The sequence below is a fragment of the Callionymus lyra genome, chromosome 8 (assembly GCF_982586985.1).
Source record: "Callionymus lyra chromosome 8, fCalLyr1.hap1.1, whole genome shotgun sequence".
Classification (NCBI taxonomy): domain Eukaryota; kingdom Metazoa; phylum Chordata; class Actinopteri; order Syngnathiformes; family Callionymidae; genus Callionymus; species Callionymus lyra.
The window spans coordinates 1,279,561-1,292,739 of record NC_141825.1 but is presented as its reverse complement, the minus strand read 5'-3'; the positions used below and the strand labels follow the sequence as shown (position 1 = coordinate 1,292,739).

General features: G+C 37.0%; 1 protein-coding gene across 1 annotated transcript in view; it reads right to left on the bottom strand.

Moving 5' to 3' along the window:
• Window positions 1-13,179, bottom strand: part of LOC148072634 (troponin I, fast skeletal muscle-like) — a 25,513-nt gene extending 12,334 nt beyond the window's left edge. Inside the window, exons 1-6 of the mRNA XM_087796940.1 lie at window positions 13,157-13,179; window positions 12,718-12,754; window positions 12,174-12,302; window positions 11,839-11,928; window positions 11,602-11,775; window positions 11,149-11,250 (exon numbers count right to left, since the gene is read on the bottom strand). Of these exons, the coding sequence (XP_087653066.1) occupies window positions 11,173-11,250; window positions 11,602-11,775; window positions 11,839-11,928; window positions 12,174-12,302; window positions 12,718-12,754; window positions 13,157-13,164 (516 nt within the window). The 5' untranslated portion in view covers window positions 13,165-13,179 and the 3' untranslated portion in view covers window positions 11,149-11,172. The remainder of the gene's footprint in view (window positions 1-11,148; window positions 11,251-11,601; window positions 11,776-11,838; window positions 11,929-12,173; window positions 12,303-12,717; window positions 12,755-13,156) is intronic.

Here is a 13,179-nt window from a genome sequence, read left to right as displayed (position 1 = left end):
ATCAGAGAAATGTGAGTTCTTCTACTAGAGCGATGTCATTGACAGCCAAAGACAAAAGTTTACTTAATCTGCCACATTTTGGAGACACAGCCGGGGATCATGCGGACGATACTGCACAATTTTTGCTTATTGGGACTTAAGGATCTATGGCTCTTGCAGTGTTGAGACTTGAGTGGCAACTCCCTTTGTTTTTAGTCTAACACAAACTAAGGTCATATACTGTGAATGTCGGAATGTGTCTGTTTACTGTAGGGAGGGATTACATTCATCCCAAGCCTTTGCTTGGTTTTTAGCAAACATTTAAGCCATCTTTAGAGAGCTGTGGACAAATAGTAGACTCTGTTCAACAAATGTGAGTAGGGCAAGGTGGAAGTGAAGTCCTTTAATAGGGTGGTCTAGGCCTATTTACATTGATCTGTCTAACTGGCTAGGCAGAGGCTTAAAGGGATTACCAAATGGAGTTTGAGTGCCTCGCACATATTCATAGAACTGGGGGTTAAAACCACGAAATAAAGTAGGGTGGATTTTACCATATACAGTATATATATATCTCTTCAGTATCTCTTCAACATGAAAAGTATGTTTGTAGATATTTCTGTCATATCTGTCATTGCACATTATACTTTTTTCAACACCAAAATTCTTTAAAACAAAAACTTGACTGGCCATCAAAGCTTCTAGTGACTTCAGCAAAACTTTAGTCATCCTCACTTACCCACATGTCTGCAGTCAAATCTGACAAATGGTCTTTCTGGGAAATGGGAAACCCCTCTTTCCACCCCCCCTAGCTGTAAAAACCTGTTTCCTACAATCTGAGAGTGACCTGAAGACAACATTAACACCCAGACAGTTACCTAAGTCAGACACAAACACATATTAAGACCTAGATATACGAGGAAACAAACAAGCAGTTAGCTGTTGATGAATTTAAAGAATAAAGGGTGTCTTCTAGGTCCACTTATAGACACTCCTGTGACCAAATACTCTTTTCTTTATTAACCATTAAACAAGACAATATATATCTTGTTTTGTTTTGTTTTTATTAAATTTAAAAATATTTGTGTTAGACCAAAGCCTTCTCCTAGGTACCTGCATCCAACAACTTCCCCTACTGTTGTTGAGATAGTCCTTTGTTAAATTCCCTTTGATTTAGTTCGCAACAACAGTGCACATTGTTCAGTTGCATGTTAGAAAAGTACGATAGAAGTCTTAACCATTGCACTACAGTGCCGGCATATTTATTTTTCTGTTACTCCTAGCTGCAGCTAACTGTAATTTCACACGTTTCTACTTTAAAATGAGTGTCTACTTTCAGGACATTGGATTGGATTTACACTTTCTTTCTCTGTCTGTCTGTCTGTCTGTCTGTCTGTCTGTCTGTCTGTCTGTCTGTCTGTCTGTCTGTCTGTCTGTCGGTCTGTCTGCCTCTCTCTATCTCTGTCTCTCTGTCTTTCTCTCTCTCTCTCTCTCTCTTTTAGAACAAACAGCTCTTGTTTGGTTTCTGCTGCCTCATGTTATCAGCTGACGGCAGGTTTCGATAAAAAAAAATCTGGCTCAAAGATAACTTGAAGCCAGTCTCAAGTGTGCTGTCCTGCATATTTCATGTCAGAGTGAGATTAAAATGTCAAGTTGAGGATTAACTTGAGCAGCTAACCCCTAAAATCTCATCCTTGTTTGTGCAAAGGTCAAAGTGCTCTGATGCATGTAAGGGGACCCTGGCACTCAAGGAGTATTAACCCTTTGACCTTGTGTTTCTTTCATTCTTCTAAAATGACGCCACAAATCTTCGCTAATCTTGATACAGTCGACTCACAGATTTATGCTGGATTTTGTGTTATTAATTCTAATCAATATACTTAATATTTATGGGTTTTATTTATATTGATACTTTACCCACACTTTAACATCATCAAATCAATAGATCAATTCAACCGTGTCTGGAGCATTCTATGAGCTTTTTGAACAAAAGTTATACAAATGGATCAAAATAGAGCATTTTTTTTTACTATCACATAATAAATGTTTCAAAGTGGTTCCGTTTATTAATTTTTTTTCAAAGGATTGACTCTTGAAATTTTCACACAGTAAATTCTTAACATAACAAACACCCAGATGATTATTAACTTACTAAGCTAAGAGCAACCAGCAAAAGACACGTCTTAATATCTCTGATCAAGTTTCTCTGGATTATTAAATCACAGAATCTGCCTCAGGAAATGCTGACGAGAGGAAAGAATATCCGAGGGAATGCATCTAACTTGTAGTTGAGAGCAAGATGATCTGGACTGTGAACAGCAAACATCAGGTAATGCCATCAGATTTCATGCTGCTGGCGTTCTTGTGGCCAGAACAACATCCAGAACAAGATCTCTCATGTGCGAAATGTTTTCATGCCAACACAGATCTGCTGACATAAGACTCATAATGAATCCCTTTTCAAGATGTTTCCTCTGATTCTCAGTTTCTTGAGCATGAGAGAGCAGATGCTTTGAGACTGTTTGTGGTGTGACTTTGTCAGTTGTTTGGCCTCTGGTTTCACTGCATTTATGATAATATAATTCAAATACTATAATTAAATAAAGGTTGGCTGAACATAAAAAAGAACACCAAAGACCAGACACCAGTGAAATGTTTTTGAGTTTCAAAAATTTCAGTGACAATTGTTTCGGAAAAATAACTTATTACGTTTGGAGAAATGGCTTATTTTAAGTCATGGGATATTTTATTTTTTTTAAAAGTAAATATATTTTGATTCAAATCAAATATATGTTCCCTTTTAATTTAAATTGATTTATTTTATGTTTAAATTAGATGATATGAGTTAAAAACCTTCAAGATGTCAAACGTTTTATTTAATTTTGGTTTAAGTTTGGTTTCAATAAATGCAAAATAAGCTCAGAAATCACACATTTAATTCATTTTATTAAGTTAACATAACATAATTATCTAGCAATTGCATTATTAATCATACAGAACACAATAAAATAATATTAGCAAGAATACTGTACATGTATCAGTTTTTTTTTTTTTCAAGTCAAACATTTGCTTGGTTTACCATTCAGTTGTTCATGGTATTTTTACAGCGAGGGGGCAGCAATCGAGGTTAAGAAACATCATTTTACAGAAACATCATTTTCAGTTTTTTAAAACAAAAATTGGACTTGAAATTAGTTTAATTTGTTGAAATATATGTATATATATTATATATATATTTTAGAAATATTTTAACTGTATACACATGTAAATAACATTGATCTGACATGTCATTCGATAAAGGAGCAGCTACTGCTTCACTCCAACTAACTCCACTCACAGCAGATGTCGGTTTAAAAGACTCCCTAGAAAGTTATCACTGTCTTGCCTGAAAGTATCTTCACCTCATCAAACCTTATGGTACTCTTCATCATCTTCATGGAAGACACAAGCTTGAATTATTGGGCACAGCTGACAGCAGATAATTATGACGTTTCAATCATTTTAAAATCTGCCGATGACTATTGTTACCTTAGAAACAAATGACCCTTTTTAAATGTAATTTCATTGTAAATAAACCGTTGTTCAAATATTCCTCTTGCATTAGAGATGCACCATTACTAATGCGACCCCACATAGCATTCCAGCACCGTCATCGCCGCTGTTGTTCCTCCGGGGATTTTAAAAGGTTCTGGTCAGGGTGGTTTATTTATGGCAGTGGTGTTGAAGTAATTTTACAACCACCAGCAGGAGCTTTACAGCCTCTCTGGAACTAGAGTTCATACCCAGCGGATGGTGGCGGTGATTCACTCACAGATGGAGGAATGTGGGTTCATAAAAGCATCGTTCCTGCTGTGTGAGTTACCCAGGAGGAGTCAGAAGGATAGTAATGGAATTGAGCTTAACTTAGGTCCCAATTTATGTGACTTCAAGAACATGGCATGAATTTATTCTGCACTCCTGCATTTATCTGCATAGGCTTTGGTTCTTCAAGCCTACAAAACCAAGACGGAAGATCTGACAAAAGGAAATGAACCCCGTCTTTGACATGTCCTTCCTGTTTGGACATAGATCAGTTTTTACTCATTTTAAATGTTTTAAATGTCACCTTTTTTCAAATATTGATTTATTTGGGGGATTTAAATCATTTCACTATTGAAATTATTTAATTCAATTGAGTATTGAAAGGATAATTCGTTTTTATTTAATAATTTAATAAAATGAAAAAATATATGTATGTTTTGAATATTTTCTAAATTAATTAACTCTTCCATCATTACAAGATAAACGTTGTGTATTTTTTCCTGATGAACTTTATTCTGGTGTCTGGTGTCTCAGTTGATCTTTGCCCAGGAGGTTGCTAGATTTCTACACTGCCTTTGTGGAAAAACAGCCACTTCATAAACACAAGTTGAACACAACCACTTACGTCATCAAAACAAAGCAGCAGCTGGGAAAGCTACAGCAGCATGTAGTCAACATACTGAAGGAACAAGGGCTGCGTTTCAATACTCGATTCATGTGCCCTCGCTCACTTGCCCCCATCCAAGCCAACTTCTCAGGGGTCATTCCATTTCTCAGAAGAGCTGAAGTGAAATATCTCCACACGTTATTGTTTGTCATTCTTTTTCTTTTTTAATTATTATTAGCATAACCACCAGTTACAAAAAGATAAGAAAGAAAAACAACAATCACAGGGTATAATAGTATTGTGTTCATCCCGTGGTGAGGTCTCCATTGTCCAACAGTTTTTCATAAATAGCCAATTTAAGCTTAGTTGTTGTTTGTATTATATTTGTTTAAGTGATCTTTGTATTATTTACAAAGATTTAATCTGTGGATTCTGTCATTTATATTTCCCTTTTGTCTCACTTCCTGTTCCTATTGTGAAGTCCTGATCCTTGTCTTGTCCCTGATTTGTGTCACCTGTGTCTTCGTCTCCTGATCACAGTTCACCTTGATTGTTGTGTTTAAACCCTCCCTTGTCTGTTAGTCTCTGACGTGACGTCTAACCTTTGTGGTATGTGTTTTTGAGTCAAGTATTCAGTCCTGGCCATTGTTTTGTGCATTTTGTCAGCGCCTTTTTGCCTGCTCTTTTTGTTAATAAATTAGTTTACTCTTCATTATGATTTCCCGCCTCTGCATTTGGGTTTCCTGCATCAAGGCCTGACAGATTCATGGTTTATTATTTACATTGTTAGTTTAAACTTGCTCTATGCTACCAGTGCAGCTCTAGCTCCCTGAAAAGAGTTTATGATAGCAACATCACTGTGGCAAGGAAAAACGCGAAAAGGGAGGCAGAAACCTTGAAAGGACCAGGCTCCCGGCAGGCAGTCTCCTTCACAACTGATCAGGCCGATTACAAATGTATATAATACACAGGTAAACAGGATTAAGTGGGGGGAGAAGATACAGAGAATGTAGGGGGGAGAGAAGGTGAGGTGTGTGTGTGTGCGCACACAGAACCACCAGCACCAGCCATGACCCCGAACACCAGCGAAAAAACCGACCACACCCAGGAGGCCCCCGGCAGCGCACAGAGGCAAGGACCAGTGAGGAGATGGCGGAGGAAGCAAATAGAGCAGGCACTAGGACAGAGGGGCCGGAGGGCCAACTGGCGGCGGACAGCCAGCAAACCAGTCAAAGGACAGTGCATCAGGGCAAGCCTGTGCCCCAGAAGACCCCCCGGCCACCAGGCCGCCACCCCGCCCACAACAGAGAACCATAGGAAGACAGGCCAGAGGGACAGAAAGCCACCATAGCAAAACCACAGCCAGTAGTTGGGTCTAGTACCACCCCAGAAGCAGCACGGCCATTTACTAGTCCAGGTCTTCCGGCGAGTGTCTCCAGGTAACGGTCGTGTGGGCGGAGAAACCATAAACCTGGTATCAGAGAAGCAGGGGGGCTGCGGCAGTCCCAGAACAACCTCCAGTATTTCTACTGTGGACTTCATGTAACAGCCACAGCCCACCCTTTCGTCATGGGCACCAAGGGTCCGCCCACCGCACCCACCGGCCCCCCGCCATGTCCCTGCCCACTGTGCAGCCCCACCTCTCGGGCAGCCCCCAAAAGACAGACCACTATGCACCGCCCCGCAGCCAGAGAGACACAGCCACTACTCCCCCCCACAGTCCACGTGCCGCCCCCAACCGGTCAGCCCGCAAGCCCCTCGACCCATTGCCACCATCCAGCGCCCCGCCGCCAGTCAAGCCAGGAAAAGTCAGACTTTGTATCTTTTAGCCACTGGGTTAGATATTTTAGCTGGTAGGATAGATGATAAAGTTCAAAAGTTGGAGCTTCAAGTCCACCTTGTGTCTTTGGTTTTTGCAATGTAGTTAATTTTATTCTTGGAAATTTATTTTTCCAATAGAATTTGTTAACTGCAGAGTTTAAAGCTTTGAACCAAGAACAGTTCTTGATGGGAATCATTGTGAATAGATAATTGATTTTTGGCAGAATTTACATTTTGACTGTTTCTATTCTTTCTATAAGTGATAAAGGTAATTTTGTCCAACAATTTGGTCATCCTGTATCCTTTTAAGTAGTGGAGAGAAATTCAAGGAGAACAATTCTAATAGATTAGGAGAGATGTAGATTCCTAAATATTAAATGTTGCCTACTGGTAGACGTTGTGGAGAAACTAACGTTGAGACACATTGTTTGGCCTTTACGGGTGCAAAATAGTTGATTTTGACCAGTTTACAGTGTAGCCGGAGATACTAGAAAATGTTTGGATGTTGTTGAAAACATATTTAAGAGATGACTCTGGCTTCCTAAGGAAGATCAGCACATCATCTGCATCAAGGATTATTTTGTGTTCCCTGAAAGAAAAGAGCAAAGAGATACGGTTGTGAAGTGTTAAGTGCTCTAATCCACCCTATAAACGATTCCCCAAAACGTAATGTTAATAAAGTTGAGAACATGAATTTATTTGGTCTTTCTGTCAATCTGTCAATAAGTGTTTTATTGAAATTTAATTATATTAAATAATGGGGAAATTAACAAATAAAACTAATACTTAGCTTCTTGTATCAAAATAGGCTATTATTGTTTTATTTGGAATTCTGTGTGGTTTATTTAGATTATATATGGTTGTATTTTTGCTTGTTATTTGAATCATAGAATATAGTGCTATTCCAGCAATGTGTGGTTGATCCATGATATTCTGGGCTGTCTGCACGTCAGGACCACGAACGCATCACTGCTACTGTAGACTGAATAGACAGAGAACCCTAACCCTGGTTCTTTAGGCTTCAGAATTGGATGCCCGGAACATGAACACTCTAGTTATTTAAATGTGATATACCCATTGTAAAGTACAATTTAAATTGTTTATGGTATTTTATAAACAGCCTTTTATCTATATTTACTTAATTCATTCTATTCTACACTGCATTTAACATCGCATACAATTCCAGTGTCATTTTTATCCAACTGACAATTAATTATTGCTGATTCTGATATGTTGATGAAATCAAGAAATGACTACAACTTTGTTTTGTTTGTTTTTTAATTAAAAAATGATTATAACGCTGTTGTTTTCTTGATGAACTAAGAAATGATTATAACTTTCTTTTTTTCTCTTTACGAAGTAAGAAATGATTATAACTGTGTTGTTTTCTTAACCAATCAAGAAATTATTATAACTGTGTTTTTCTTTCCTTTATAAATTATGATAAAACTATACCTGTGTTTTCTTACAAATCAAGAAATAACTTTATCTGTGTTTTTCTCCGAACTTCAGATATGATTATATCTGTGATTCTTTACTTTTCACTATGTGATTACAATTATGTCTTTTTTTTAATTTTATCTTTGAAGTTAATGGGGGTGGGACTAAATAAGCTTCAAGCTTCTCCCGCTGTTACATGCATGTAATATGTGAACCATGATGAAATGTGAACCAGACTGTCATGGCCGAAATAAACGATTCATTCATTCATTCATTCAATTCAGGCCCTTATATTGAGTATACAACTGAGCAAATAATTGCTGTCTGTGGTTTCATACGGGCTGTGGCAATAATCAAAAAAAGCTCAAAACATATCGAAAAAAAATAACTTTTAACCTGTTAATTTTTGGAGCAGTTAAAGTGATTTGAAGTCGAGCGACGCCAGTGGACTAAAGTGGTTGTGTTTAGCCCGACAGAAGACCACATTTCCCATGAGCACTCGCTAAACGTCGCAAAAGTTACCATGTCCCGGTTTGCAGCAGTTAGGACGAATTTCCATTAGCTGAATGAAGGATGAAGGATGAATCAGATTGTGGATGATTAAATATAATATTTGTTATGACGGCTTTGTAAATAACATAACTTTAACCTTGTTTTTGTACCGTAATTCACCACAACTAGCGTGATATATAGCATGTTCACACCATCCCCAAGAACTTTCACAGTGAAAATAAAAATCACACAAAACACCTCAAGTCACGGTATATGAGTCATTCAACTAGTTTTAATTTGATGTGTCATCATAAGTTTTATGAAAATATTTTAGTACAAAAATATTAAGGTACCTAAACTACCCAAAGCTTTAACTTGATGATGACTGAAATATAATCTGAACTAGTGCATTCTAAAACCTTTGAACTGAATTTCTAACTAGTTTGCATAGAAATGGAACTTTCCCATCACTGACCATCACAAGCTAAATTTCAATCACAAAGATTTCGAGAGTGACACTGGATCCCCCACAATTGATCTCACGAATGACAGTCTTCGGCAAATGGAAAATATCAACAATTTACCTGACAATATTGAATGCAATGCCTATGCAAAGAAAAAAAAGGATAATTTATATACCAAATTCAATGTAGTCCGACTTAGACTTATTTAAAAATTGCTGTCACATTTCCTTCTTGCCCATCGCTGATTCAAGATCAGTTCCTCTGTAAAGTGTCGCTGTGTTGATACAGGGAGAGGATATGCGGAGCTAAAACTCCTCCTACTGGTCAAAGCAGGGCATGAACAGTTTAGCTCGCTTCTGTCTTCTAATTCTGACTGAGTGACAAAACAGACTATAAAAAAACTAAGAACAAATCTAGGAAGAGAAGAGATTTATTCATGCGGCAATATTCACTTTAATGTTATACATAATGCTTACGATGAAAAGTTGAGGTTGAAAACTCCTTCATGAGAAAAACTACATTTTATGTTATTCATTTTAACTGCATTATGTGTTCACTTGTTGTCTCTGACTAATATGTAATGCTTATTTTGGTGATCTGAAACATTTAAGTGTGAAAAACACAAGATATCAGAAAGGAAACCCCTTTTATACCACTGTGTTTTACAATATCAACTTCAATTACTGTAATTACAATTATATAAAAAAAAGGGGAATTAATACACACCTACACTCTAAGTAGCCTGCCTTTGAATATCTGTGAATATAATCACTTACAGTGTAGTTGCTTTATCAAACGATTGTCACCAAGTTCTTATTACAGATTTTTGTAGTGGAACTAGACTTGTTATCGACAAGATCGACCAACTGATCTGTACAGGTTATATACAAGGCCTCAAACCAGTGTTAATATATCACATTATCATGTATTTAAATTTTTATTTATAGTTTTTAAGGCAGAGCTTGTGAGGTCAGGAGCTCCAAATAACTGAGCCACCTCTTCAGAATTTCCGCAGAGAAGTTAAAGTTAGCAGAGGAAACCTAAGAGGTCTCTCTTCCTAGAGCCACCAGCACCTCGAGGACCCATGTAAGGAGTATGACAGCATGTCGTACATGGAGTCTACTGACTCCTTCAAGAAACATCTTAAGACGTTTTTATTCGTGCAGGCTTTTCTCTGATTTTCTGAGACTCCTGTGTTGTTCTCAGTGTTATCTTGACCTTTTAAGCATATATTTTATTGAGTATTGTTTTGATTGTATTGAAGTGCTTTGTGACCCTGGTCTGGAAAAGCGCTTTACAAATATAAATTACTTACTTATTATATTACATATGTTCATGGGAGCTATATTGCTTACATTGAGGACTTTGTAACAGTAAGTAGTAAGTAGTCATTTTTATTTGTATAGCGCTTTTCCAGACCAGGGTCACAACGCGCTTAAACAATCAAAACAAAATTCAAAAGTATATAATTTAAAGATCAAGATAAAACTGATAACACAACAGGAGTTCCAGAAAATCAAGGAAAAGCCGGAAAGATTTTGTTGACCATGATGACACAAGTTCCGATATCCAAACACAAAATAATACGTCATCATGTGATTCAAATTGTAAATTATTTAGCATGACTTGATGTAATGTAAATAAAATTGTATTTAATTTCAGAAACTACTACTTTGATGATGTTTTAATTGATATTCTCTATCTCTCTCTCTCTCTCTCTCTCTCTCTCGCTCTCTCTCTATCTCTCATTAAGTCATATACATTGATAAAAAGTTTTTTCATGAAATTAATACACTTCCATATAATACGTTTATGTTATCAATAAAGACATAAAAGAAACTGTTGGCTGTATTTTCATTAGAGAGAAATCAAAGAATGTCATAATTGAAAATTAACTTTTCTCTTTAATTTCATTTTTTTTTTCTCGATCCTGACATTTGGCTTATTTAACAACACAACCACAAAATAATTTTAATAATATGACACAAAAGAATAATAATAACAGTTATAATACCTATGTTAATAATAGCTTGTAATTATAACAATAATATAATAATGCAAATACGATAATAAAACATTGTACTTATTATTATTATTATTGTTGTGTATTATTACTATGTATATCATTATAAATGAAAATAATATTGTTGCTGTTTTTTATTATTGTTATGATAACCATTACAATGTTTATTTTTATTATTTGTATTCGAACTGTGTGAATTTCACAAGGAAGAATTGGGTGTCGGTCTGTAAACAGTTCTGATGCTGTTTGTGATGAATAAATAAAACTTTTCACAGGAGGAAAACAAGAGAGAAACACACTTTACTTCCACATATAACTTTATTGCTCCATCTTGGTTCAATCTGTGTGAATGTTTGTGGAGTTTAAGACTGTTTAAGGTGTGAACCTGTGATGCTGCTCCACCTCCCTCCAGACATTGACGTAAAACTAAACATCCTCTCAAAGCCTCACGCTAACCTGCTGCTCGAGAACCAACTTCCTCCGGTTCCATTTACACAATAAAGACAGCTGGAGTTCATAAAAACAGAAGAAAAACGGCAGGCAACAGTTTAGGAAGTCTCGAACATCTTCTTCCTGTCAGCCTTATCCTCAATATTCTTACGCCAGTCACCCACCGCCTCTGTGGTCTGCAGACAGCAAAGAAATCACATTTGTTACTCACAGTTTCATGAAAGACAAATCAACAATGTCAGTTTTGTATCTTTAGGAAATGTGAAGGCAGGTCTTTAAATAATCATTAACACAACCAAGAATTAGATGTATAGAAGAATTGCGAATCATGCAAATATACCAAACTATCACTGTAAACTCAACATAGTAGCTTTAATTTAACAATGTCTAATTGACAAAAGGAACGAAAGACACAATCATGTCTTAATTTGAAATGGCAAAATACTCACTATGAGTATTAAATATGCAGGTCTAGGTACTATATAAGCAGTTATACTGCTACAAGAGTGGAAACACCAAGAACTCACCTCCTCTTTGACCTCCTTCTTGACCTGCTTCAGGTTAGACCTCAGATCCATGGTCACCTTGTGTTTGGAGCCCAGCAGAGCCGCCAGCATGGAATCTGCAGACATACGGACCTTCTTCAGGGCAGGTTTCTTCACTCCTCTCAGGTCCACCACCTTGATGTTTAAGTCCTCAATCTAGGAGACAATCAAAGAGGGTGGGTGTGAAGCTAAGCTGAGGGCCTTCAGTGTGAGGCTCACCTCCTTGTCGGCCTTCTGAACTTTGGCCTCAGCATCGTACCTTTCCTCATCTATCTTGTCAATAATAGCTTGAAGCTTCTTGCAGTATTCCTGCAACAAACACAAGTTTATATTTCACAGAGGAACCTAAATAATAATCCAAGTTATTATTTTAGAAGAATTCAAGTCTCATTCACGTCTCATGGTGCATCCTTTATGAACCTTAATGTTTCAGCTTGAGATATTTGACTCATTTATACAATCGTTCAATTGTTCAGTGAAATTGTCTTCATAAATTCTTTGTGTTGTATGGTTAACTGAGCCGATGAGGTCAGGCGTAGTCTTTACAGTCTTACCATGAGGGTGGCCTGGTCTCCGCTCAGCTCTGGAGGGGGGCAGTGCTCGGCCAGGTAGGCCGCCTTTGCTGCGACATTCTCCTTCTTCTCCTGCTCAATCCAGTTGTTGGCGATCTGGAGGATCAGACTCTGCAGAGCAAACTAACTGTCAAACTCTGCCGCTGAAACTAAGACAATTTATAATCCAGATCTATCTAGGCGTTCATGCACACTCTCTATCCTTTACAAGCTAATTTTCAAGCAATTCTTTCTTCATCAAAATGTGAATGTTTTTGAACCTCTATGAGGATCTTCTGCCTCCTTTTAAATCCACTAAAAAAACACGTGGTTAAAATGTAACTAAAATTGGACGTATCAAACTTTTCATTGGGTTTTCTGTTACATGTGCCTCCTTTCCCTTGAACTGATGAGTTCCCTCTGAAACCTCCACTGAGAGGTCAAAATTCTACATGCTAATGTTTAAGAAATTTGTTGAGCGGTTGTGTGTGTATGTGTGTGTGTGTGTGTGGGGGGGGGGGGTGTGTGTGTGTGTGTGTTCATTTACCTTCAGGTGATGCCTGCGGCTGGAGGTCATCTTTTTCCTGTCAGGAATAGAGTTGTCTATCAATTTCATCATTGGGAATACATTGATTTTAAAGTACTTGTGTTGTGATTGGATAATCTTTAAAGCATTTGGTTCATTGTTCATTTTTCAATATGACAATAAAATATTGATTTGACACATTTGTGTTTACGATATACTCTTCAAGTATATGAATTTAGTTATTTATTATATTCCATCCCACTTTAATCATATGTGTGGTATAGTTGTTAAATATATGAATATGGATATATACAGCCTATTTTTCACTCAAAAAACAATCGCAATATATAAATGTTTCTTTTTATATCTGCTTCTATGTGAACGACCCTATAAGCACATCATCCTTATGTTTTGGTCATTTTAATCCATTGATTAAGATTGAAATGGTTTTCACACTTACTCAGACATGATGGCGGTTTTTGA